Source organism: Cydia splendana, chromosome 10 (genome assembly GCF_910591565.1).
Source record: "Cydia splendana chromosome 10, ilCydSple1.2, whole genome shotgun sequence".
Lineage (NCBI taxonomy): Eukaryota > Metazoa > Arthropoda > Insecta > Lepidoptera > Tortricidae > Cydia > Cydia splendana.
This window is the reverse complement of record NC_085969.1, coordinates 18,623,468-18,650,893: the sequence shown is the minus strand read 5'-3', so window position 1 is coordinate 18,650,893 and position 27,426 is coordinate 18,623,468. Positions and strand designations below refer to the sequence as shown.

The following is a 27,426-nucleotide window of genomic DNA, read 5'->3' as shown; positions in this document are numbered from 1 at the left end:
GGTACATTTTTCACTATAGGTAAATAAAACTTAGAGCAATGTTCAAATGTTTATTCCTTTTTAGGGCCGTAGCCGCCTATCTACGCGCTTTAAACCTATCACCAAACAACGCCGTCGTCCACGGCAACCTGGCCTGCGTCTACTACGAGCAGGGCTTGATCGACCTGGCCGTAGACACGTACAGGAGAGCCATAGAGCTCCAGCCCAACTTCCCTGACGCCTACTGCAACTTGGCGAACGCTTTGAAAGAGAAAGGCCAAGTCGCCGATGCCGAAGAGTGCTATAACACCGCTCTACGTCTCTGCCCCTCACACGCAGATTCTCTCAACAATTTAGCCAACATCAAACGTGAACAAGGATATATCGAGGAGGCTACGCGACTATATCTGAAGGCTTTAGAAGTCTTCCCAGAATTCGCCGCAGCCCACAGCAATTTAGCTTCCGTGCTGCAACAACAAGGCAAACTCAATGAAGCTCTCATGCATTATAAAGAGGCTATCCGCATCCAGCCAACATTCGCGGATGCTTACAGCAATATGGGTAACACGCTTAAAGAGATGCAGGATGTCGCAGGAGCGCTCCAGTGTTACACCAGAGCCATCCAGATTAACCCAGCCTTCGCAGACGCTCACAGCAATCTCGCAAGCATCCACAAAGACTCAGGGAACATTCCTGAAGCCATACAGTCCTATAGAACCGCCTTGAAGCTGAAGCCTGACTTCCCTGATGCGTATTGCAATCTAGCCCACTGCTTGCAAATTGTATGCGACTGGACGGACTATGAAGCCCGAATGAAGAAATTAGTCAGCATTGTTGCTGAGCAGTTGGACAAGAACAGGCTTCCGTCGGTCCATCCGCATCATTCCATGCTGTACCCACTAACACATGACTTTAGAAAGGCTATCGCCGCACGCCACGCAAATCTTTGCTTAGAGAAAGTCCAAGTACTACACAAACCTACATACAAATTCCCTCGCGATCTCCAAGGACGTCTTCGTATCGGTTACGTGAGCAGTGATTTTGGAAACCATCCCACATCGCATTTAATGCAATCTGTGCCTGGCTTGCATGACCGTAACAAGGTTGAGATCTTCTGCTACGCTCTAAGCACTGATGACGGCACAACATTCCGTTCTAAAATCGCTAGAGAAGCTGAACACTTCATAGATCTATCCCAAATGCCGTGCAACGGAAAGGCTGCTGACAAAATCTACGGAGACGGCATCCATATCCTTGTAAACATGAATGGGTACACTAAAGGAGCTAGGAATGAAATATTCGCACTCCGACCCGCGCCTGTCCAAGTTATGTGGCTGGGTTACCCAGGTACCAGTGGAGCTAGCTACATGGACTATCTAGTAACCGACGCCGTCACATCTCCGTTAGAACTAGCCAGCCAATACAGCGAGAAGCTCGCATATATGCCTAATACATACTTCGTTGGTGATCATAAGCAAATGTTCCCTCATTTACAAGAGCGTCTAATCTTAAGTGACAAAATCAAGTCTCACAACAACCTGGGCAGCCTAGCAGATAATGTAGCCGTGATCAATGCTACAGATCTATCGCCTTTAGTGGAGAATACCGATATTAAGGAGATTAAAGAAATAGTGAGGGCTGCTCGACCCGTGGAGATATCGCTGAAAGTAGCAGAATTACCGACAACCACGCCTATTGAGACTATGATTGCTTCCGGACAAGTTCAGGTAAGAAACAACACTTGTAACCTTTTGTTAATACTCTTTATAATATGGCCTCTCAAATTCCATTGTAATCCGAATAGGGACTGATTTAAATCTTCCTTTTATTTGAGTATAAGTAACTGGATGATAAATCACGCAAATTATTAGATTCAACAGTCAACACTGTAAATTCTTATACATATGTATTTTGAAAACATGAATCTAGAAAATTTATCATTTACCATGTACCATTTACCATATACCATGATATGTTTTAGAAAAAACTCCACATTATCACTTTGACACTGACACTGTATTATTTTCTTCAATTTTGTGTTGACACTGCAATTATTTTACAGACTTCAGTAAACGGTGTAATACTCCAAAACGGCCTGGCAACCACGCAAACCAACAACAAAGCGGCAACCGGCGAAGAAGTACCGCAATCCATCGTAATCACCACCCGACAACAATACGGCCTGCCCGACGACGCTGTTGTATACTGCAACTTTAACCAACTGTACAAAATAGACCCGCTAACGCTACATATGTGGGTGTACATACTGAAGCATGTACCAAACAGTGTGCTGTGGTTGCTGAGGTTCCCTGCAGTCGGCGAGCCGAACCTGCAGGCCACGGCTCAACAGTTAGGTAAGTTGAGAGAAATGCAGGTCATGGTATTAGGTAGAAACTAAAAAGATGATTCATCCAGACATGACATAATCAAAATTGGGTGAACTTCAGAAAAACTGTCACGTTTATTTCGTTGCTTCATGCGAATTCCTCTGCACTAAACATGTATTGTTCTGTTCTGCAATGTTACAAAATTATAAGATCTTTCTATTTTTTTTTCAGGACTGCCACCCGGCCGCATAATCTTCTCGAACGTAGCCGCTAAAGAAGAGCACGTACGGCGAGGACAACTAGCTGACGTATGCCTGGACACTCCCCTGTGCAACGGACACACCACCAGCATGGACATCCTGTGGACCGGGACCCCGGTCGTCACTCTACCCGGAGAGACGTTAGCGTCCAGGTGAGGACATGTCACAGTAGCAAGAGGACTGCCCGCAGCCAATCGTGCGTCTAGTCCGCGGCCTAATAATCGCGTGTGCAACTCAAGATTAGTGTGATGAAGAAAATTAAAACTTTCGTGTTTTATGCTAATACTATAGTAATTTTACCACCTTCATCATCTGTTTTGTTTCCCGACGAGCACAGCACGCCGCCTATGAGACCTAGATAGTTTAAAAATATTCACATATAAACTAACAAGTTTTTTATCGTTTTTTCAGAGTGGCAGCTTCTCAACTCAACACACTGGGGTGCCCAGAGTTAATAGCTAGGACGAGGCAAGAATATCAAGACATAGCTGTAAGATTAGGAACCGATAGAGAATAGTAAGTATATTTTATATTATTTTCACTGGTTTTTAGCCCATTTAACCCTTTATAAGGCATAAGGGTGTCAGAAATTATGCAAAATTGAACCCTATCTTATTGAATTAAAGTTTAAAATCCTTAAATATATAGCCCTATAAAGTTTATCTTTGGGGTGCTCCTTACAGTCATAACCTACGTGCTCTCCACTCTAATATTTGCCGTAGTAGAAGTTCTTTGTGAATTTGATTACGGCATTCAGAATACTAGTGTTATAATATAATTATAAAATAGCATCCCTGTCAACAACTCATCTTACTGCCTTTTCAGTTCCATCTTAAGGGCCGGGGTAAACGTTACGCGGTATTATTTGCTGCCTAGTGGCCCTCCATATTAATGTTTGCTAAAATGAAACCTTCCTTTTCAGTTTAAAAGGCATCCGTGCGAAAGTATGGGCGGCGCGAATGGAGAGTCCGCTGTTCGACTGCAAGGCGTACGCCACCGGCCTCGAGATGCTCTACCACGCCATGTGGGAGCGCCACGCGCGCGGCGAGCGGCCCGACCACCTCGCCGCCGTCGACAAGTAGAGCCACCGGCCACCGGCCACCGGCCACCAGCCACCGGCCACCAGCCAGGCGGACCGGGAGCGTATTATGTACAGTGCCACTGAACGTTAGTGTTGCTTAACACATTAACTGAGTTTCAACTTTAATCCTTACATGATAAGGGTTTTTTTGAAATGGCAATGCTTTTTTAACGTGTTAAAATGCATCAAATCTCAATCCAAAAGCGATAGTGTAGAAGTTTCGCGGACAAATGTTTTTGGTGCGTTAGTGTTAATTAATGCAAGTGGTAAAGATCAAAGATTATTTCACCTTGTTAAAATAATTTATGCCTCATCGTGATGATAACGTGATGTTGTTATGAGCTCATAAATCTCGTGCGTTTGATTGTTAATCTTGCAATGACATCATAAACGTTAATATTGTAATTTTCCTAGTACCTATTGTGGTATGTTACAATGAAGGTGTTAAATATGATCTGAATTACGCATCCCGGTTTCATGCTAGTTGATCAGTGTCAGTGGTTAAAGACAATTTTAAAGTGTGACGTTAGAACTGAGTAAATATAAGTGTGACAATATCCTAATGGCGTTATTCATAAACGCCAGTTAAGTCTAAAAAGCCCTTGATAATCGTTTGTCCTTACCGTCATTTTGGCAATTAATGTGTTAGAAAGGGATAGAATTTAACAAAGGTTTGCTAAGTTTTATCAATACGGGGGTTAGATTTCCTCCACTGCTTGTGGGAACCAGCCGGCCTAGCCAAGGTTACAATCGCTATTGCTTCCACAACGAAAAGCATTATGTCTCTCTATCACTCTTCCATATTAGCGCGACAGTGACAGTTGCGTTTCGATCACTACGGAGCGTAAGCGATTGGCATCTTGGCTACGCCGCCAGTCTACTTAGTTTTTCTAGTCAATCGCTTGAGTAATCTCCATTTGGGCCGATTTTTATTTGTTATCGATTTCTTCTCGTTAGATTTCGATTAAATTTGGCTGGTTTGAAGAGCTCCTCATTCTGGGCGGGATAAATGCCAAATTGGCACAAAAAAATGTAATTTACCGTTGAGTTACGTTTTCGTAACTCAGAGGAAGATTTTGTAGGAGATATAATACGCACGGACGTAATATTGTGCTTATATTGCACAGAATAGAAAACTATCCACCATATTATATTGAAATCTAACGAATAGAAAAATTCGCCAACAATAAAAAACGGCCAATTTATTGCGCAGATATATTTTTCGACGCTAAAAGTATATAGTAATAGAAATGTGGCCTTTTAGGCAGCAGATTGCTGTTTTAACTGTTACTTCTTTTCTGTGCGACATACTCATAAAATGAATCAGTCACTTTGAAGATAAAATATTGACTGCATGTGTTCGAATGAAACAATGTTTGGTTTCATTGTTATTTTTACTGTTGATAATATTGACAGGTGTCGCATATTTTCGTAGAAATGCGATTTTTTTTATGTATTGTACAAAATGGATTCCACAAACGTTTTGTAAATGCTTTGATAAGCAAAGTTACGAGACATTTGAAGATGCCAAAATAAAATGTTAATTAATTAGTATGAACTATACATTCGAAATCCGGTACCACAATGAATATTTGAGTGTTTGTAAAGTCTGCTCTTAAAGACCATTAGTGATTGTGGTTTGTGACAACTTTTGCACAAATTTGACGAAAAGTAACTCGTTCTTTGCTAGAAAGTATGAAGTTATGTCATATTATGCCTAATAATAGTCTTTGAAGTTAATGACGGCTACAGATGTTAAAGTTCCCAAATAGTTATCGAAAATTTCACAGAAAACAAAGGAAAATTTCTTCTTAGAAATGGAAAATTTCAATGTGAGAATCTTCGGAAAATTTTCGACGTTAAAATTTCGCAATTTTGGAAAACTTCACTAATGATGGCTGTTCAAATGTTCGAACAATACCTACCTACGATATCATTGGGGCTACATAAGTAAGACTGAACATGATCCCAATCTGCAACTGACAATTTACGTTCATTAGTTCAATTTAACTATTAGTCACTCAGTGGGTTTCTTCCTATAGTTGTTAAGATAGGGGACGCTAAAGTATTGTGATAGTATATCTAATGGCTATGTATTATACATTGTTATTAGACAATTGTGATGTTATTTCTCAATATTCGACATCTGCCGTTGTAATAGCTCTGGATATTTGTTTTGTAGCGTGCGTCAACGAATTTAACATACCTAGTTTGTGCCTTTGGTTAATTTAAAGATTTTGTAAATATTATCAACTAAGGATGTTTTCTTTGATACCATGCCACCATGAATTATGTTTAACATCTGTTAACTACTGATATATGTACCTAATATAAAGAGTAGGTCCTTTTATGTAAATTAACTCTTTGAACGCCATGCCTATAGTGCGCGGGCGCGTCATTGTGAACCTTGTGGGTAAGCAACGAAGGTTGATATTGGGATGCAGCCTCGCGCGTTCATCGACGTCTTTGGCAGTCAACTTTAAAGTGTGTTAAAATTGCATTTAAGCATCGCTTTCTTGAATTACACGCTGTTCGTAATCTATTACATGTATCTTGGTTTACTAAAGAGGTATATTTTTTTACATTTCAGTATTTTCGGCTAGGTAATCGAGACATGGCACAATGAAGTTTCGAGTGGACGAATTGTAATTCTTGACTATTTATTGCGTACAAATGAGTTGATAAGTTGATAGTGTGACAAACCCAGTTGATACCTTTGTAACTTGCGGTTGATTTTATTGTAAATAGTTAATATTTAAGGATAGAAATAAAAAACAAAATAATGAAAGTGTGGTTTCAATTACGTTCCTACAAAACTAACTAGATTACTGATGATTTTACAGAACAGCTGGTGCTCCGTTACGACACCTTGTGCTATAATAAGCACATTATGTAACTATGTTGGAAATTTAAATGGCCATATGTACTGTAAAACGTACGATACACGTGCGAAGAGGTAATTCGCAACTCGTGTCGACTTAAATTATCGTCACTCATGAATTTCCTATTTTTCGCACTTATATCGTAATGTACTAATAGTGTGTTGTTATGGATACTCATTCAATGAAAATTAGATCCATTAGTCATATCATATTTATCGGCGGCGGATCGTAAAATCAGGCTGATTCCTAGGCATATGGTGAATCTTGAAAATCGTTCTCTTTGCGACCCTTAGGGCTCATTTAGACGATGCGAGAACTCGCATGCGAGTTTCATTACATTGCGGTTTTTGATCGGTCGGTTGAATTGGACGTAACGAACAGGCCGCAATGTATGTAACTAAAATCGCATGCGAGTTCGCGCGCCGTGTAAATCAGCCCTTAACCTCCTGGGATGGATCAAACTCGGATATACAGGCATTTAGGACCAAATGAAAATACATACGATTTCCAGCTTGCTGGGTATTAATTCCTCAAAACGCTGTTTTTGGATCTAATTTGATTGGCCTATTATGTAAAGACTATTACAGTTTGACCACGTGACCATACCGCTCCCCCACCTGACCATGGTATAATAATATACTCCGCCTGGTACTCTATTCCCGTCTTTTCTAGGTCACCTAACTGACACAAGCCTACGTCATCATGCGACAGCGCTATATATAGCGGCCATGTTGTTGTGACGTAGGCCTGTGTCACTCTGGGAATAGAAGACCATGTTTTATTAGACTATGCACCTGACCATAAAGCTGGATCCGTCCTTGAACAGTTTGAACACCTTCAGCGTGTAACCGGTCTTCTGTGGCCAATTTTATAAAGCTACAAGTTACAATTTACAAGCGGAAGTCTCTTTCTAACCCTATGCGTTAGAAAGAGACTTACGCTTGTAAATTGTAACTTGTAGCTTTATAAAATAGGCCACTGGTGTCACAGAATAAATAATAGTACTCCGTACACGAAAGAAAGGAAACGTCCGTCCTACAAAACCGAAGTTTGACAGCGGTTCAGGATCGAATCATGCTGTCCCTTTCTAATATATGGCACTATCCCTTTCGGCTATTTAGGGTTGTCAAAATTCAAGCCATTATTATCTTATCTGTGGTCGTGCACGCAAAGGGACGTCAAGATGTGTCAACCCTAATAATTGTTCGGAGAAATGCTGAGCCGAACGGAGCCGAGTTTGCACGAAAGGAGGAGTTACGCACCCCTTCTGGTGTAGGTACAGTCAGCCAAGAAAGTGGTTTACCACTTTTCGACTCTATCATCTGATTGATAGAGTCGAAAAGTGGTAGACCACTTTCTTGGCTGACCGTACATACTCCGCCACTTCAGAAGCTAATATAGTGGGGTAATGAAGACGCGACACAGAGCGTATTACTAACTCTGTTTTCGCTAAACTGTATCAGTTACTGAAACTGTTTTATTTTTAACACCATTCAAGAATGCATTGAACTCTAGTAATGGTTTTAATTAATTAGATTAAAAGTAGTTAGAACACATTATAGTAGCAGTTTACATTAATTAATTCGCTGCCATCAAGTTCACTCGACGCTTGAAGTGTCTTCTACGTTATTATAAGCAGAGGGCCTACTACTGCGACTGTTACACTTACGTACGAATTTACAAGTGCGACAGAGAGGCAACACGACGAACGTGGTTCGAGTTGGCCCTCAGAGGTCGTTGATTCTTTCAGAAGCAAACTCTTTCTGGGCATTTTCAAGGGCTAAAGCGCGACTTAAGTTGTTTTTAACTCAAATCTAACTCAACTCTCACTTTCCTGATGTGGTCATTAACAGGCGTTCCCCTCTGTCGAAAATAGGCGGCCAATGGTCAACCACATGTATGGACTGACGGTTATCTGACATGGCTATGTTTACGTTACGTATACATTTGATGTGCCCCTCCCCCGCAAAAAACGGCAGACTATTTTGTACCGAAAATTATAGACATGGCGTCTCCGTTGGTTATATCCTCTAAGTTCCTGACAAAGGTGTTTGACAATGACCGTCAGTTTTGTGACGATTGCTAACCGGCCGTTAATGGTGTACAGTTACTTAAGAAAGGGCATTTTCACTTGAAAATGCCCTTATTGATTATGACACCAGAGAGAAAAAGGCGTTAATAGTTAAAAAATGCTTTGGGCATTAAAATGTATCCTAACCGAAATTGCAGTCGTTTTAGTTTGCTTCGCGTGACCCGAGCATAAGATAAAAGGCCAGATTAGTCAATTTTTCGCCAATCTGATTCAATTGCCCGATGCGGATGCAAATACCAATTTAGCTCGCCGAATTCAACCGCCGATAATGACCGATATTACCGATAAAATGAGGTGCGGACGCAAGAATACCAATTTGTGAGGCCAGTATTTTCGTTCTGGGCATTTTTTTAATTTAGAGGGCTCCAATATCACCATAAATCTAAAATTGGAGATTGACGTCAATTTCATTTCTGATCAAATCAGTCGATTCCCGTCTGGATACCACTTAAGTTTTGTTTAGAGTCAGACCAAGAAAAGTCTGCAGAGATTTTGATAGCCCACGCAATGCAAGTGTTATTTAAAACGTTAAACTTCTATGAAATATAAATAACACTTGGGCTGCGTGGGCTATCCAAATCGCTGCAGACTTATCTCGGTCTAACTCTACGCGTAATTTTATGGCTACGAATAGGAATAGGCTTACGGTCGAGTTTAATAGTTATTTGTTTTACAAGGGGGCAAAGTTGTTGTTTAACCGCTCGTGCTAATATTGATACCCGAGCAAGCGAAAGATTCCAAAATTGAACCACGAGCGTAGCGAGTGGTTCGAAAAATGGAATCTTGAGCGTTGCGAGGGTTTCAAAGCACGAGGGTTAAACAAAATTTGCCCCCGAGTGAAACACAAAATTTTTCACCACACCAACCCGAAGCAAATATTCAATGTAAAATATCAAACAAAATCAAACCAAATCAAATTCAAATGAATGTTATTAAATATTTATCATCCAAAATCATCATTTAAAAGTCAATTCTACCAGCAAACATAAGAAAACAACTCAATATTTGCATTTGATTACTTTGCCTCACATCTGAATTACTGATAGCAAAGTGCAACTTTGCTATCCGTTTTTGAAGTGCAAAGTAAGCCTTTCCGAGTTGGTGTGGTGAAAACTATTTTGTGAATGTTCATATCATCGTATGTATCATCGGCATGCGGCTCGTATCATCGCCTAGGAGATTGTTGCCAAGATCCGTGTCATGGGTTTGTAGCTATTTAGTTCCTTCAGGCGCATTAAGATGCCGTTCGTACAGTCGACGTCAAAAATATGTTTACACTTTTGCACCTTATTCCTTTGTAATAAGGCGAAAAATGTAAACATATCTTTGACGTCGACTATACACCAGCATTACTGCTGCAGTAATGCTGCCGACTGTATTGTAGTGTTTAGTTTTAAGTTTATAAAATACATAGGTATGTATGTTAGTCTGTAAGGTATTTGAAATAAATAAATACACATATATACTTACTTATATAAATAAATTGCTGCCACACGTCAAAATTCCGGGCAGCAACATCGACATCACTGCCGAATGGAATGCTGCCGCAAATGTCAATAGTAGATTGTTAACCAAGGGTTGAAAGGAACCCATTTCTGTCGAGGTAGTTTGGCGCTCGAACGCAGTGAGAGCGCCAATAGTCCGAGACGGAAATGGTGCCTTTCACCCGAGTTAAACACTCTACTTTTCATATCGAATGCGAGGAAACCAAACAAGACAAGGCAATTTCGCAAAATCAGTAATTGAAGTACCCAATAGACCTACGGCCATGATATTTTTCCTTAGGACTTACTTGCAATCGGAGACTTTACATGTGTGAAGATTAATAACCCCTAGCGAAAATCATTTAGATTGCAATATTTACAAAAACACACATTTTTTAACAAACTGCAGTAATTTTAAAATGATTTGTTCATTATAGTATGAAAATCAGCGGGATTGCCTCTTACTTTTTAATTTTATACTTTTTCGTTCTAAAAGCCGCAACAGACTACCAGACCGCACCGCGACCTTGGTGCGCCGCACTACGTAATAACATAATAAAAGTATTTTAAATATTAAATAACAATTAAATTAATAATAAAAGATTTTTTTATCTTGTATTTTATTTATTTTCATGAATATAGTGCTAAATAACTTTAAAAACCAATTTAATATCGTACAAACGTTTAACTGTGGCTGTATAAGATTCTGCCTTTGCTCATTTACGCAAGTGTAAGGTTTAAAAAAATATTTTTGGTGTATTCCTTTTGGTTCCCGCCTTATGAAATCGAGTAAATAGAATTCAACGAAAGAAATCAAGAATAATTAGTTTTTAACAATTTACTTACATCATTTTTTATAAAAAAAAAGGATCAACGTGGGATTAGTAAAATTAAACAATTACCAATTGTTCCAGGCGAGGAAATAAAGACACTATTTTTCCATTTTGTTTCCACCCAGTTGTTCGTGGGACGGGGACGCAGAGGAGTACACCACTTTTCTGCGCTAGAGCATAAACGTATCACTTTCTGCGCACCTTTTAGAACAACAACGACCCACTTTCAGAGCATGAGATATGAAAAATTGATTTAATTGCAGCAGTAAAGGCTGGTGTACCTAGTCTGAACCCGAACGGCAACATCACCCACACTGTTACCTGTACATAGGTGAACTTATGCCTTTTGTAATGTAATATGGTCCACCGTCCACCGATGTACAGTTAGGAGTGTTGCTGTTTGTACCTTTAAGGTATGCTAAGGTTATTGTTTAGCAATAGGTATGGGATATTAGGTGACTTGACTATAGCTGGTCAAACCAATTGGTCAGTCAGTAAGAACCCGGAAAACTATACCCATCATTTTCTTTTGGGTGCTAGTACTAGTGTAAGACAAAGATAGTATGATTCTCTCTGCCTATGATTGAAATGAGACAGTCCTTTGACAAACTATATGTATGTTTGTACTGTTGCTAATGTGGGATCTGTCTTTATACTGGCAACACCCAGTCCTAAATAGCCCAAATATTCGTGTTGCATCTTACCCTAATACACTTGGCATATGCAAGAGACAAAACCATATTATAATAGTAACTATTCTTTGTAGCATCTTGTAGGTAATTTAATATTGCATTGTCGTAAAACCTAACTCAAGTCAATACAATCACTCGCAACAAACAAACTTACAACTATAAAGTGAAGAGAAAAAATAAGTTTGTCACAAAATATACTCGGAGAGCTCGAATAGCTATTGAGTAAAATGGCTGCATGGCGCAGAGAAATAACTTCTTGGAAATATTAAAATTCTAAACTTTATTTGGTAAGTTTGCCCTTCCACGGACTTCCCTTGCGCTCTGGGAAATATTACTTTAAACCTACAGGCGTATTCTTATTTAATTTAATTTAGTTTAGTTTATTTATTTCATAATGATAAATTACAGTAATTCTTACGCTAATCTATAAATCATCAATAAATTAGCACGCAAACGTAATAACAGGTTAATAAAAAATCATGACTAAAGGAACTCTCCCGATTCCTGAAGTTAACAATTTATTGCATTCAATGCAAAAGTAAAACTTTAACAATTGTTGTAGTATTTCACAATCTTCACACTATCTACTGTGGGCAGTGTGATCTTCTCAAGATTAATGACAATACTCATTGTGTACATCTGTTTTGACCGCACGCTTTGTACGAGAAAATAACCGTAATCAAGTAAAAGTCACGTGACGTAACGGTTCCCTACGAAAACCACCGGGGGTTGTTTAGAATGCGGCAATAGAATTGTTGTGGTCTCGAGGCCTACCGCGAACTTCCGAATCCGAATTTTCCTTGTTTGACATCTTTGTCACTCAATGCAAGAGTGATAGAGATAGGGAGGGAGGGGGCATTGAATTTCGATGTATGAGGTAGGCCCCCTGTCCCTTCTGCCGTCTGCCGCGCCAAACGCATTCATCGCATTTCATTGTACGGCAGTCGCGGCTCCGCCGCCGCGGGGGGTACAGTGTGCTCGCTCCGCTATGCCGCTCCGTACTCTGCACACTGCTGCGCTGAGGCTATCGAAATCTTTCCGCACATACTATCGAGCCACGGCGACAGTTAAATAGTAAATATGGCCGTGCGCGACGTAAATATCCGACTTTCATTCATCATACTTTGACAAGTGATCAAAATGATATGGACACAGTGGTTAAAATGATAATTAACGTGATATTGTTTTGTTTTGTGATGGGCGCGGCGCTGACGGAGGCGCCGGACGCGGACGCCTGTTTTCGTGTGTCCGGAGTGAATGGTTCCCTGGAGTGCAACGTGCGGGCTCTGTCCGCGGACAGGGACATCGGTTCGATGCACTCGGACGGCGCCGAGCGGCTCGCGCTCCGCTGCGGCCCGCTGTTGGCCGAGAGCACCCTGCGCGACCACCACTTCAGTAGGATGCAAGGTTTGGCGGAGATATCCATCACCAACTGCAAGATACTCCGTCTGCCCGGCAACGTGTTCGAGGGACTCCGAGGCTTGAAGTCCCTCAAGATACGCTCCATGAACAATGACTGGGGCAGCAATAAGGAACTCGAGCTGTCTCTAGGCGCCTTCAACGGTCTGAGAGAACTACACACGCTAGATTTAGGATTCAACAATATTAGGAAAATCCCTTCGGACTTATTCTGTGCTTTGGAAAATATTATCTCGCTTAATTTAACGCGGAACAAATTGAAATTTGTGGATGAACTCGGTTTCGGACATAAGTGCGGTTCGACTTTACAAACAATAGATTTAAGCTACAACGACATCATGGCTTTGCCGGCTGATTCGGAGATCCTACATCTGAGAAGGCTAACGCAGCTGTTTTTGCAAAATAATAAGATAAACGAGCTGCCAGGCGAAGTGTTCAGCGACCTGCTATCATTAAAAGTTGTGAACCTATCCGACAATGCAATAAATTATTTACCGGAAGGCCTATTTTCCAATACGAGAGAGATTCGAGAGATTTATATGCAGAATAATGAGCTGGAAACTTTACCCAAGAGGATATTTAATCGGTTGGAACAATTGCTCGTTTTAGATCTTTCGGCGAATAAATTGAAGAGCGACCGCATAGAAGATGAAACGTTCGGTGGTCTAATAAGATTAGTCGTGCTCGACTTGTCGCACAACGCCGTGGCGCGCGTCGCCTCGCACATGGTCAAGGACCTGTTCTTCCTGCAGATACTCAACCTCAACAACAACAGCATCTCGCACATCGACGACAACGCCTTCGCCCCGCTCTTCAACCTCCACACTCTAAACCTCGGCCAAAACAAACTGCAAGCCATCGAAGAACACGTGTTCAACGGACTTTTTATTCTAAACAAACTTAATCTAAATAACAATTTACTGTCGTACATAAGCGAAAACGCTTTCAGAAACTGTTCCGATTTAAAAGAGTTAGATCTGAGTTCTAATAAGTTAACGAGCATTCCCGAGGCGATTTTGCAGTTGCCGTTCTTGAAATCTTTAGACTTGGGGGAGAATTTGCTAACTGAAATTAAAAATAATTCATTCCACAATCTCTCACAGTTGACCGGTTTGCGTTTGATAGATAATCAAATAGGAAACCTTACAGCTGGCATGTTTTGGGGTTTGACAAGTTTACAAGTTCTCAATATGGCAAAAAATAAAATACAGTCCATCGAGACGGAAACCTTTCAAAAGAACACGCAATTGGAAGCCGTCCGATTGGATAGCAACTTCATTTCAGATATAAACGGAGTGTTTGTGTCGTTGACAAAATTGCTGTGGCTAAATCTATCAGAAAACCATTTGGTCTGGTTCGATTACGCTTTCGTACCCGCCAGTCTGAAATGGCTCGACATTCACGCTAACTTTATAGAAATTCTCGGAAACTATTACAAAATTCAGAACGAACTTCAGGTCAAAACTTTAGACGCGAGCCATAATCGATTAGTGGCTATATCGCCGATGTCTATACCCAATAGCGTCGAACTTCTGTTTATAAATAACAATTTTATAGCCAGCGTGGAAACGGACACATTCCTTCAAAAGAGAAATCTTTCTCGTGTCGATATGTATACAAATGAGATCGAAAGTTTGGACTTGAATAGCTTGCGGCTCGCGAGAGTGGCGGACGATCGCGCCCTGCCGGAATTTTACATTAGCGGCAACCCATTTCGCTGTGATTGCACGATGAAATGGCTTCTGCTCATCAACTCGCTAGATTCCCGGGAATATCCGCGAGTCATGGACCTAGAAAATGTAATTTGCAAGGAATCCTACGTTCGCGGCATGAAATACCTCCCTGTCAGCTCTCTGCATATCAAAGACTTCTTATGTAAGTTCGAGACTCACTGCCCGGAGGGTTGCCATTGTTGCGATTCCATAAACTGCGACTGCAAAACCGTCTGCCCTAAAAACTGCTCTTGTTATCACGACTCGACCAAGTCGACGAGCGTTATCGATTGTTCTTTAAAACAACTAAAATTAGTTCCACTTAACTTTCCTTCGGACTCAACTCATGTATATTTAGACGGAAATGTTTATAATGAATTAAACGGGACTGTTTTCGATCCGATGCCTAAAGCGGTCATTCTTTATTTAAACTCTAGTAACATCGCGCATATCGAAAATGATACGTTCAACCGGTTGAGCGAGCTGCGTATATTGCACCTCGACAATAACAGACTGACGAGATTACGCGGGCTTGAATTTGCAAAGTTGAGCAACTTGAAAGAATTGTATCTGCAGAATAACATAATAGAACACATTTCAAACGAAACTTTTTATTCGTTGGCAGCCCTGGAAGTTTTACGCTTGGACGGAAACAGACTCGTGAATTACGGACTGTGGCACTTAGACAATAACAAAAAGTTGCAAACGCTCTTCGTGGGCGGGAACCGTTGGTCTTGCGACTGTAAATATTTACAAGGTTTTTTGACGTACATATCGCAAAACGTAGAAAAAGTGTTGGATATCGGTAGCGTGTGGTGTGTGAATGGGCCCGAGCCGGCGAAGAAGCCTTTGAATCTAAATGTCACGGTCTGCAGTGAAATGAGCGATAGCTCTGTGATAAGCGCTTTCTTCGTGTCCAACAACCTGCCATTAGTGGCGTCCGTGCTGACGGGGTTCATGCTTATTTTATTGATACTAGTGCTAGTGTTCACGTTTAGATACGCTTGTAGAATGTGGTTGTTCTCCAACTGTGGGATCAAGCTGTCGCCTCTGGCGGGAGCGTTCGAGGATGCGGATAAGCTTTACGACGCGTACGTCTGCTACAGTCCTAAAGACGAGGAGTTTGTGATCGAGTCTTTAGCCAGAGAGCTCGAGAACGGTTATCCATCATACCATCTTTGTTTACATTACCGCGACGTACCTCAATTTGAGGCAACATACGCGCAGTTTCCTGATTTAGTAGTTGAGGCGACGGAAGCCTCTCGTCGCATCATTGTAGTTCTAACAAAGAACTTCATCTTGACCGAGTGGTCTCAGATGGAGTTCCGGCAGGCGCTGCAGCGGGCGCTAAGAAAGAATCCACATAAATTAATAATAGTCACCGCGGGCCTCGTCCCACGAGATCCGGAATTGAAGTCATATTTCAAAACGGGTTTGGAGATAACGTGGAAAGAGAAACGTTTTTGGGAGAGATTACGTTACGCGATGCCGTTGTCTAAACGGCGCAGTCATAAGTTGAAGCGTCTGAATTACGGGAGGAGCTCTAACACCTATACGATGGACGCGTCGGTGCTGAACAGCACGTGTCAGACGCTGTGTGGCAAGTCGGCCACGTCGGCCGAGCGCTCGCCCGCGGATCGGCCACTGTCCGAACACATATATTCGACTATAGACTCCGACTACTCCTCGGCCGACTACCATTCGAGGCACCATCAGCCACAATCTGTGGTGCTACAACACACTGTGCAGACGTATCTTGTGTAAAGCGTGGAAAACTGGTTGTGTTAATGAGATAAATCGCATACATACATAGATTGCTGTCCTAAAATACGAGGTGGAACTTTTAATAGAGTTTAATTTATGAAACTCAAAAACACTAATTAAACATGGTAAATACTAGAATATAAATGCATTACCAATCAGCGAACTGAAAACGCAATCAGTAATTCCGTTCAGCTGATCACGAACAGACTATAATTTGATCATTTGGCGATTGTATCTCGTTCAAAAGTCACACGATTTTGCGACCGTGTGGTAATGTAAGCATTTATCTCACTAGCGCAAATGAGCCAACTTTGGCCATAGCTTAACAACCTCGGACGATCTCGTAATCGATTCTATACCTCTATTAAACTTTAGCGTAGCATTAGCCTTCGCTAATTCATTGTTATAGAAATTGTTGAGCATTGTATATAGTAACAATCTTGTAATATCTTTTGTACAATATTGATACCAAATTTTGCATTTCAATTTGCTTCTCAGTATTTATTAATTTATACTTTGTATAGAAGTTGTTAAGTATTAATTCAAAAGACTGTAAATTATTGTGTAGTCGTATTCTTATCGGCTGATATTTAAATAGGTTCGTATGTAAATAAAAAGGTTTATAAATTATGAAAATGATTTTTTTATGATTCTCCCGGATGGAAATGAAGCTGTTAAAGTCGGTATTAAAATGCATGTTTTATGCTATTTCCGATTCAGTTTTAACGACGAAAGAGGCAGATGGTTCGTGTAAACAGAATAAAAATGAGTGGAGAGGCAACGGCGGCGGCGGGGGCGTATGTTTTCAATATCTACTTACACAAACCTGCTCGCAATGTTTCTATTCAACTTGTTTTCTTTTACAGATTTTGCAAATGGGAAAATAACGCTACGAGTCTTTGATAGCGTACTATTACGAACGAGATACCTAGTCTCAACTGTCTTGGAAATATCACATTACCAAGTCAAGCGTTTTGTGTACACTCTTTCATATGCCAGACGTCGCTAAAACGTTCTTTTCTTAAGTTAACTGTGCTTTAAAAATTGACATAAAAGCTGCTATATTTGATTCAACCGAGCTCAGTGAAGTGTGAATATCTTAAGATTTACAGTCACGACTTGCTTTACATTTTTCTAGTAGCTTCTAACTTTTTTAATATCTAAGAAAGAATATCGGAAGCGTAGAGATGTGTAGGTATTCTCTTGAAAATTCACTCTAGAGCAAGTTAATTGCCTGTCACCTTATTATTGCTATGAAAAGTGACCCGCTTAGTGACCTTGGATGTACATATAGGTAGGTAACTCAAAAAAATCTTACGACACTGTAATGATATTTTTGTTCACCAAAGATTACTTTTTAGCGAATAGATTACCATGACAATTGTACATCGACAAACGCCAATCGGAAAGAAAAACCGGACAAGTGGGAGTCGGACTCGCCCACCGAGGGTTCCGTACTTTTTAGTATTTGTTGTTATAGCGGCAACAGAAATACATCATCTGTGATAATTTCAACTGTCTAGTTATCACGGTTCATGAGATACATCCTGGTGACAGACAGATGGACAGACAGACGGACAGTGGTCTTGGTAATAGGCCCCTTTTTACGCAACCCTAATTAGTATCGGAATGACAGATGCTACAAAAAGTCAGGTGACTATTTCCATACATTAGTTAAGTTTCGATTGGCGTTTTCTATTAAAGATTGTCATCTTGGCTAGAGCCCCAGGGCCCCAGGTTAGTAACACGCGAATACAAGTCAGCCACGCATGTTTTGCCTTCTAGCTGCCTCGCCAGCTAATGCGGTAATTATTTAATTATTCAATTAGCAGGAACTCATTAACAGCACAGGTGTATTCTACTCTGCATTCCTGGAACTGGGAGCAACTTAGCCTGCACGGGTCGGCAAACTTTTGAAAAGACGAGCCAATCATAGCAGAAATCACCAATTTTAGGAATCGCAATGAGCTGCAAATGTTGTATTCAGTGGTCAAAGCACTCTAAATATGTTTTTTTATCGCTTACCTCCAAAGAGCAGCATGCGGCTCGCGAGCTGCGGTTTGCTGACCCCTGGTCTAACCAATAAAATGTTCAGATTTGAAACTACATAATATTTCAAGTAAGTAGGTATGATCATTCGTCTTACAGTTAACTGACCAAGAGAAATACTAAGTCTCACGAACCCGCCGCCAAAAAGCCGCTCCCATACATAACAATCGAAGTTACGCAATCGAAGTCATTTTAAAGGTTGAATGCGAACTGTAGATTTGTAGATACTGTATATATCTTAGAGCCACTTGCACCATCCAACTAACCCGGGGTTAACTGGTTAAACCGTTAACCCAGTGTCAAATTCCACTGGTAACCATGGTAACTCCAGGTTTAACCGGTTAACACCGGGTTAGTGAATTGGTGCAAGTGGCACTTAGACTCTTAGCGCCACTTGCACCATCCCAGTAACCCGGGGTTAAGCGGTTAAACTGTTAACCCAGTGTCAAATTGTACTGGTAACCATGGTAACTCCTAGTTTAACCGGTTAACCCGGGTTAGTGGGTTGGTGCAAGTGGGCCTTAGAGTTATACCTACCAGGGTGGCAGATACTTTGGGGCGTTGTGTCCGTCCTATAAATCAAACTATAAGTAAGTATGTCTAAACATAAAACGTTTCAGCGATGAGCAAACAAATTGCAATATTACCGAGAAAGTAATAAAATAACAAAGTCTAGCTTATCGGTCTGATGTCTTACCGTTCTGACTTTTTTGCCGAGTCGCAAAAAACTCGTCGCTTCTTTTTACTCCAGTCCCTAGGGCCGCGTGTTTCGTTAGGTTTTTGTCTAGCAAAAATAAAAGAAAAGTGAATTCAAGAATTTTTGCGCTCGAGTTAGTAAATTTACTAAGGCTGAAAAGGATTTGAGAGAGACGATGAGTTTTTTAAACGCTTAAGAACATTGTACCTAATCAGATAAAAGTCTTATTAAATATGTAAGTATATAAAAACTCAGATAAATGTCTTATTTTATATAAATATATTAAAACAGGTCACTCACGTATTTTAAGTCAAAAATTGCTCGACATATTAATATGGTGCTTAAATACTTAGGCTGGTATTCCTCCTGTCTAATTAGGTACTTGGTCCAATGTGTATTTGCGTCTCACATTTTGCTTAATGAGAGAGTGAGACGCAATGCACATTGGGCCAAGAAATTGGACAGGTGAAATACCACCCTTAGGCACTTAGGGTAGATCGAGAACAATTGAATCACAGGGTAAATCGGATTAGGCTAGAAAGAAATCTGTGGTTATTTAAAATATTCATACGACTGCGTCGCAGGCTAAGAGAAGAGAACGTACGGAGTAATTTTATTTCGCTCATATCAATGCAATATTTGAAATATCAACTGATTTTTCATCTTGATCCAATTCGCCTTGGTCTACAGTATTTTGCCATTACTACGTTCAAGTACTGGTTATAGCTAAACGAAACTATTCGAGATAATTTTGAACTATAGTTGGGAGCTTTTTGACTATATAGTTGGGTGGTTTTACGTCATGCTTGTTTGCCACCGACGTGGTATAAAAATAAAATAGTATAAGCTACATTAATTTGAGGCAGAAATGTGTGTTTTTATTCGCCTTCCGCAATCTCGGTGAAATATTTTGTTTTATGTGCGAAACTTTTATCGGCGCCGCGAGATATCGAAGATTGATGCGATATTTGTGGAGAATGGAGCTTTTTATAAAAAGCCGTTGTTGCTGTGATGTGATGTAGGTACAGCCAGCAGCAGAAGTTGCTAAGCGGGCGAGGTGTTCAAAATCACCTTGACACGGTATTATTCTCTTAATAATAAAGTCACGTCAAGATCATTTTGAACACCTCGCCCGCGTAGCAACTTTTGCTGTTGACTGTACATTTTCAATTTTGATGTTAAAATTATAAATAATACGCCCTCATCATTAGAACCACGGCAAATTGTATTATGCCTATAAAATTACACTTATGCACGACCGTGGATAATCACCACTATAAAATAAATGAATATAAAATTATATTAATATTTTTCATCACTTCACCGTCTGTGTCACAGTATAGACATAGACAGTAACTCATCTTTGACAATCACTTAATTTACGACCGATCAAATGATTCTACCTATTGTACTTCCTGACATGAGTTCCAGGCGTCCTTTTAAATAAGTGCATTAAAACATCAGCAATATGACTGAATATCAGGTCGATTCACGAAAGCTGACGCCAATCAATGTAATGAACCAATCGGATTATGTCATTATACAATATTTTTTTAAAGAAGTCTTTTGAAGAAAGTAATGCAACATAATTATTTGTAATTAGTGCCTAACAGTTACAATGGGTGCTAATTAATAAAAGGTATTAATTAACGGTGTCCATCATTAACAAAATGGGTTTAATGATAAACCTTTGACAATGAAGTCCTTAATTTAGCAATCAATTGCAGGACTCCCATTTTTGAGCGTTCTATTGAAAGCAGTTAATTACCTGCAAGTTTATAAACTGTGCTCATGCTCAGGCGCCGATGACACGCAGTTCTCAAACTCCATTTCAAAAGGTCGTAACTACACCAAGCTCACAATGTTTTAACAACCTTTTCCTAATTAGTAGAAGTGGCCAGTGCTTCCGCTCGCTAACTCCATTATAATTACGAATAAAGAGCATATGGAAGATAATGCTGTATGGAAGATAATGTAGTCAGCGTACCGTGAATGCCTGTGTGAATAGAGTATGGAAGTATTTCAATATAATGCTGACTTCTGTATCAGGCACGTGTACCTACTCTATTAACACATTCGTACTACACACACACTGTTCGTAGCGACTACGCGCTCCAAACGGCAAAGACGTGGCTACGCGGTACGAGCGTAACCCGTAGCACTTAGTGGCAATGAATGTGTTAATCGCGTCGCGAACTAGCGACAAACGAAAATCAATCATTCTTTAGGTATCTGTCTCCCTATCGCACAAATTTGCGCCATTTTCACGAAGACAACCAATAGAAAACGAAATTGACATTCATAAATATGAATTTTAATAACATCGCCACTTCCCACAAAGCAAATAACACACGGCTTTTATCCAAGGAATCTGCTTTCAATTCCATACGTCTGTTCGGAATGACATGTTTTCTCGTAAAGTACTTGGGTACTTGATGTTAATGGAATCTTACCTAATATTTTCTTGTCAGCTCTCCTGCGAAGATGCCTGAATATGTATTAAGGTTAGGTTTTGCGTGTTATCTTGGCAGTATAAGTAGGTAAAAGAACAAAGCCTTGTTTTTAGTGATGTACCGATTGTTGTTTTGGCTGACAAGCCGACTAACCGACTTTTTAACTAATAATATGACTGAAGTAAAACTATTGTTTTTCAAGTGCATCAGAACTTAGACGAAACTAAATAATGATTGACTAAGCGCCACTTGCACCGTCTCACTAACCCGGTCAAGCGGTTAAAGCGGTCAAGCGGTTAAACAGTGTCAAATTGTACTGGTGACCATGGTAACTCCCGGTTTAACCGGTTAATCCCGAGCAAATGGCGCTTACATTTTTTATTTTCATCTAAGTTCTGGTGCACTTGAAAAACAATCGTTTTACTTCAGTCATATTAGTTAAAAAGTGTTCCCTGCAGGTGCCTTTTTAGCCGAGTAGTCACCGAATAAGCGAGGAACAAATCCACAATTACCTACTAAATACCTACCTAAAACGACTCAAACTACCTATTGCTTTAAAATGAAATTGTTCTGCAGGCGTATTATGGGTGGCTTTATCCACATGATAAAATAGCTGTCACTTTTTAACACCGCGGGATAGAAAGTGTCGGACACCGTTTTATCACGCTGTCACGTATACAAGAACGACCATCATATCCGTTCTGAATGAGATTGATGAAATTTTTTATCATTGCCAATGTCAATTGCCAGAACAGAAAAAATAGTAGAGGATATCGAACAAATATATTATTAGTTATTGGAAAGTAAGTTACAGGAATGTGTTGGCTGACTTGGCATATGATAAATTAGGTATGTGATTTGTATTGATTTGGCATGAAAGATGGATGAGGCAGAGTAAAAGAGAAATGAAAGATGTAGGCTGTACCTACCTACTTAATTATGTGTTAATAATTTGCCCCTAACTCAGGTACTTACTAAATTTCAACCCCTATTTTACCCCGTTAGAGGATGGATTACAGATAAATAAATATTATGGGAAAACCTTACACAAATCGACCTAGCCCCACGGCAAGCACAATACGGCTGGTACTGGTAGGTTACTAGACGACGATGTATGTAATAGATAGATACCTACCTACTTAAATACATAGAAAACATTCATAGCACAGGAACAAATATTTGTAATAAACACACAAATAAAATGGCCTTACCAGGATTTGAACCCGGGATTCAACAAGTGTAATATATAATATACACGATGTGGATGTACTTACTTAAACTAATAAAATAATTCGGTTTTTGCCGGTGCAACATCCTTCTTAACGCGAAAGAATTTCAGAAGAAATCATTACATTATAATACAAAGTAGAATGTGTCCTTAATTCCACAGCGCGTAGTATGCCGGGCACGTAAGCGACACGTGCTGGTGTTATCTTGTATCGTGTTCGTGCCCAGTTCCGCGAACGCGCGTTCCGGGCACGCGTCTAACTTATTATATATAGGTATGTAATATATTTAGGTATGAGTAGGTATGTGCGGTTTCTGGAAGCGCGTACGTAGTTTCCTAGAATTCGGACGCTATTGGGTTGCGTGTGTGAACATTGAATGTGCCTAGAAATAGGGCTAAGGTCAAGAGGAACTATGTTGTATTGTTTTTATATACTAGAGTTATATATATGTCAAAATAATAAGCTCTACCTTTTGAACGCCAAACGGCGCATCCATTTGCCGTGCCACTGACGCCACGGGGGTGAAATTTAGTTCTGTGAATAAATACCCAAATAGCATTTTCTTGTAGGGATTTTGTTGGGCCTTTGTTTACGTATTAGTTGGGCAACCGTTATATTTGGCCGTACGATTTGCTGGAGGGCCCTCGACAAAGGCCCTCCCGAAGATTCCCAACAGAGGGCCATAAGAGTAATTTTTTCGTTGGGCCTATTTAAATAAATCATACAATTATTCAACGGTGGTGGTTTTGGTTGGGCCGTGGTTGGGCCTATACACATTTGTTTGATGGTTGGTTAATTGTTACATTTGGCCGTACGATTTGCTGGAGGGCCCTCGACAAAGGCCCTCCCGAAGATTCCCAACAGAGGGCCATTAGAGTAATTTTTTCGTTGGGCCTATTTAAATAAATCATACAATTATTCAACGGTGGTGGTTTTGGTTGGGCCGTGGTTGGGCCTATACACATTTGTTTGATGGTTGGTTAATTGTTACATTTGGCCGTATGGCTTGCTGTAGGGCCAACTGCAAAAAAATAAAAAAGGGCAATTTTTTCGTTGTGCTTCTGTTTGCAAATTCAACAATTACCCAACGGCAAGTCAGGTAGGTCGGTAGGTAGTCGTGCACCAGGTTGAAGGCCCAACACAGCTTGTCCCACAAAGGGCCAACATTGTAACTTTAACGTTGGGCCTTGTGTAGGATTATTACAATACTACCGTAGGTAAATAGTTGTGTAATTTATAGTGTGCCTACAGTCTAATTATGTAATGGGCTTTTGTTTACGAGTCCTACAGTTACCCTACGTTAAGTAAGTGGTTGTGTAATACGACGTTAGGCCTTTGCTGATAAATATTACAATTACACTACGGTAGGCATTGGTTGTATCCACATGAAGGCCCTAGGCAGCAGTTGTTGTTAATCTTCTCTGTATCATTCCAATTTTAGTATATGTACTGCCGAAGCAAGTACACTTACTATACACTCTAATTTGTACATATACTAACCGCACTTCGAAACTTCGTAAGCGAGATTTATGTTTTTTGAGATTTAAATTGAGAAAATGTTGGTAAAATACAATTTTTTAAATTTATGTATAAATTTTATAGTTATAGCTATTAGATTTATAAGTTACTTTTAAAAAATATTATGATTATATCCGGAATAATCGAGAAAATAACTATAACTTCGATGTTTGGAGACAGTAACGCCATCTAGTGACGCCACAAGCAAACGCAACTGGTATTGTTGGGCATCAGTACCACAGCCAATGTTGGTAAATGCGATATTTGTGCTCACTGGGCCAACGAATGTTATCGTTGTTTAGCCACCGGTACCAAAATACACAAAGGCCCATTGTTAGGCGTCAGTGCCACAGCCAATGTTGGTAAATACGATATTTGTCATCATTGGGCCATCGGATGATATCTTTGACTAGCCAACGTTACCAAAATACACAAAGGCCCATTGTTGGGCATTCGTGCCACAGCCAATGTTGGTAAATGCGATATTTGTCATCATTGGGCCATCGGATGATATCGTTGATTAGCCAACGTTACCAAAATACACAAAGGCCCATTGTTGGGCATCAATGCTACAGTCAATGTTGGTAAATGCGATATTTGTCGTCATTGGGCCATCGGATGATATCATTGATTAGCCAACGTTACCAAAATAAACAAAGGCCCGTTGTTGGGCATCAATGCTACAGCCAATGTTGGTAAATGTGATATTTGTCGTCATTGGGCCATCGGATGATATCGTTGATTAGCCAACGTTACCAAAATAAACAAAGGCCCATTGTTGGGCATCAGTGCCACAGCCAATGTTGGTAAATGTAATTTTTGTCATCATTGGGCCATCGGATGATATCGTTGATTAGCCAACGTTACCAAAATATACAAAGGCCCATTGTTGGGCATCAATGCTACAGCCAATGTTGGTAAATGCGATATTTGTCGTCATTGGGCCATCGGATGATATCGTCGATTAGCCAACGTTACCAAAATAAACAAAGGCCCATTGTTGGGTATCAGTGCCAGAGCCAATGTTGGCAAATGCGATATTTGTCATCATTGGGCCATCGGATGATATCCTTGACTAGCCAACGTTACCAAAATACACAAAGGCCCATTGTTGGGCATCCGTGCCACAGCCAATGTTGGTAAATGCGGTATTCGTCACCATTGGGCCAACGAATGTTATCGTTGTTTAGCGAACGGTAGCAAAATACACAAAGGCCCATTGTTGGGCATCACTGCCACTGCCAATGTTGGTAAATGCGATATATGTCATCATTGGGCCAACGAATATTATCGTTGTTTAGCCAACGGTACCAAAATACACAAAGGCCCATTGTTGGGCATCTGTGCCACAGCGAATGTTGGTAAATGCGATGGTGGGCCAATACAAAATTAATGTTGGCTACGGAACGAACCTCATCCCAACGTTTTCCCTACCGTTGGCACCGTAGGGCCCAACGAAAATGCTACTAGGGTAATGCCAACCTAAAAGTGTTTTTCAGTAGATTTTCATCAAAAAACGATTGACGTGAATTGCCGTCTGTGGCGTTCAAAGGTTAACGTTAGACCGGGCCGTGTCCGGGCAGGCCATCCGGGGCTTACTTTTCTATGACATGACAGGCGATCACGTGATGCTATCCATAGAAAACGATGCGCCGGAAGCTCCGGCCCGGACACGGCCCGGTCTAACGTGAGTTATCCTTTAAACGTGCTTATAATATCTGGTCGATAATGTGAAATACCTAGTTACGATTCGACACAAAAAGAAACCCTATGAATTTCAATATTAGCTATTTTCTTATCATCTAGTTATGCTAGTATAAGTAACCACTAAGACCATGCGAAGAATTAAATCACTATTTCCATCTCTCCAGTTTGATGCTACTTTAGACATTGCATTGTCACCAAAGTGACATAGATAGGTATGCTCATTAAATTTCTATGAAATTATGACGTATAAATAACACTTGCACACATGCTATCAAAATCTCGAAACTGCGAGATCTCGAGCCAATTTTCGAGATTCAATCTCGATTTATGCAATCTCGCTCGCTATTTACGCAATGCTCGACATTTCGATAAATTACCCATTAAATATTAGGAAAATTGTGACCAGTCCACTAACCCTTAAAATGCATACGTTTAAGCCCATAAAGTTATTTAAGGGTCAAACAGATCACTGTGTTATGTCTTTCCTGTAGACATACACAAGAGTTAAGGGCTATAAAGGTTAATTTTCTTATTTAACCCTTATCCACGTGAAAAGGTCCTCCTTTTATTTAGAGAACTATGATAAAATCATTGCTTACATGCCCACAAGCTGTTAACTATTGCCCACAGGAGAGAAAAATGTACTGTTCGCGATAACACACTAGTTTTCTCTCCTGTGGGCAATAGTTAACAGCTTATGGGCATGTAAGTAATGATTTTATCATAGTTCTTTAAATAAAAGGAGGACCTTTTCACGTGGATAAGGGTTAAATAAGAAAATTAACCTTTATAGCCCTTAACTCTTGTGTATGTCTACAGGAAAGACATAACACAGTGATCTGTTTGACCCTTAATGGGGAAGTTAAAAATTCAAATATTGTTAAAACATCGACTAAATCACTCTTCACGCTTCAATGCACCCTAATACCAATAAATTTAAATCGTACGATTCTAAAAAGTCGTAAGCACCCAACCCATGCATTAGTTCATACAGCATTTCAAAATCCTGACAAAAGTGCTACTCTTCAGAAAGCAACGTAAGTGAATTTGATTTGCCGCCATAACACTTGTGACAGTAAAATAGTTACGCAAACACAATAAAATGTAACTTGGAATTAGCTCCTCGTTTTACTAGCTGCGAATTTAATAGGCAATATAATACACAGAACAAGATTCAGTAGGCTAGCTAGTGACTACCAATACCTATCCTATATACAGGGTGAAATCGGGGTCGTGTAGCAAGAAAGA

General features: G+C 40.3%; 2 protein-coding genes across 2 annotated transcripts in view; both read left to right on the top strand.

The window, feature by feature from the left end:
- Positions 1-6,435, top strand: part of LOC134794410 (UDP-N-acetylglucosamine--peptide N-acetylglucosaminyltransferase 110 kDa subunit) — a 29,367-nt gene extending 22,932 nt beyond the window's left edge. The window contains exons 6-11 of the mRNA XM_063766218.1: positions 65-1,706; positions 2,042-2,333; positions 2,538-2,718; positions 2,978-3,082; positions 3,489-3,644; positions 3,693-6,435. Coding sequence (XP_063622288.1) covers positions 65-1,706; positions 2,042-2,333; positions 2,538-2,718; positions 2,978-3,082; positions 3,489-3,644; positions 3,693-3,738 — 2,422 coding nt within the window. The 3' untranslated portion in view covers positions 3,739-6,435. The remainder of the gene's footprint in view (positions 1-64; positions 1,707-2,041; positions 2,334-2,537; positions 2,719-2,977; positions 3,083-3,488; positions 3,645-3,692) is intronic.
- Positions 6,436-12,561: 6,126 nt separating this feature from the next.
- On the top strand, positions 12,562-17,161 carry LOC134794409 (toll-like receptor 7). Its single transcript, XM_063766217.1, has one exon. It carries the CDS (start codon positions 12,776-12,778, stop codon positions 16,523-16,525), a length of 3,750 nt encoding a protein of 1,249 aa, XP_063622287.1. The 5' UTR covers positions 12,562-12,775; the 3' UTR covers positions 16,526-17,161.
- Positions 17,162-27,426: the final 10,265 nt, after the last annotated feature.

Coding starts and splice junctions, on each gene's coding strand:
- LOC134794409 (XM_063766217.1), top strand. CDS start 12,776: ATGGACACAGTGGTTAAAATGATAATTAACGTGATATTGTTTTGTTTT.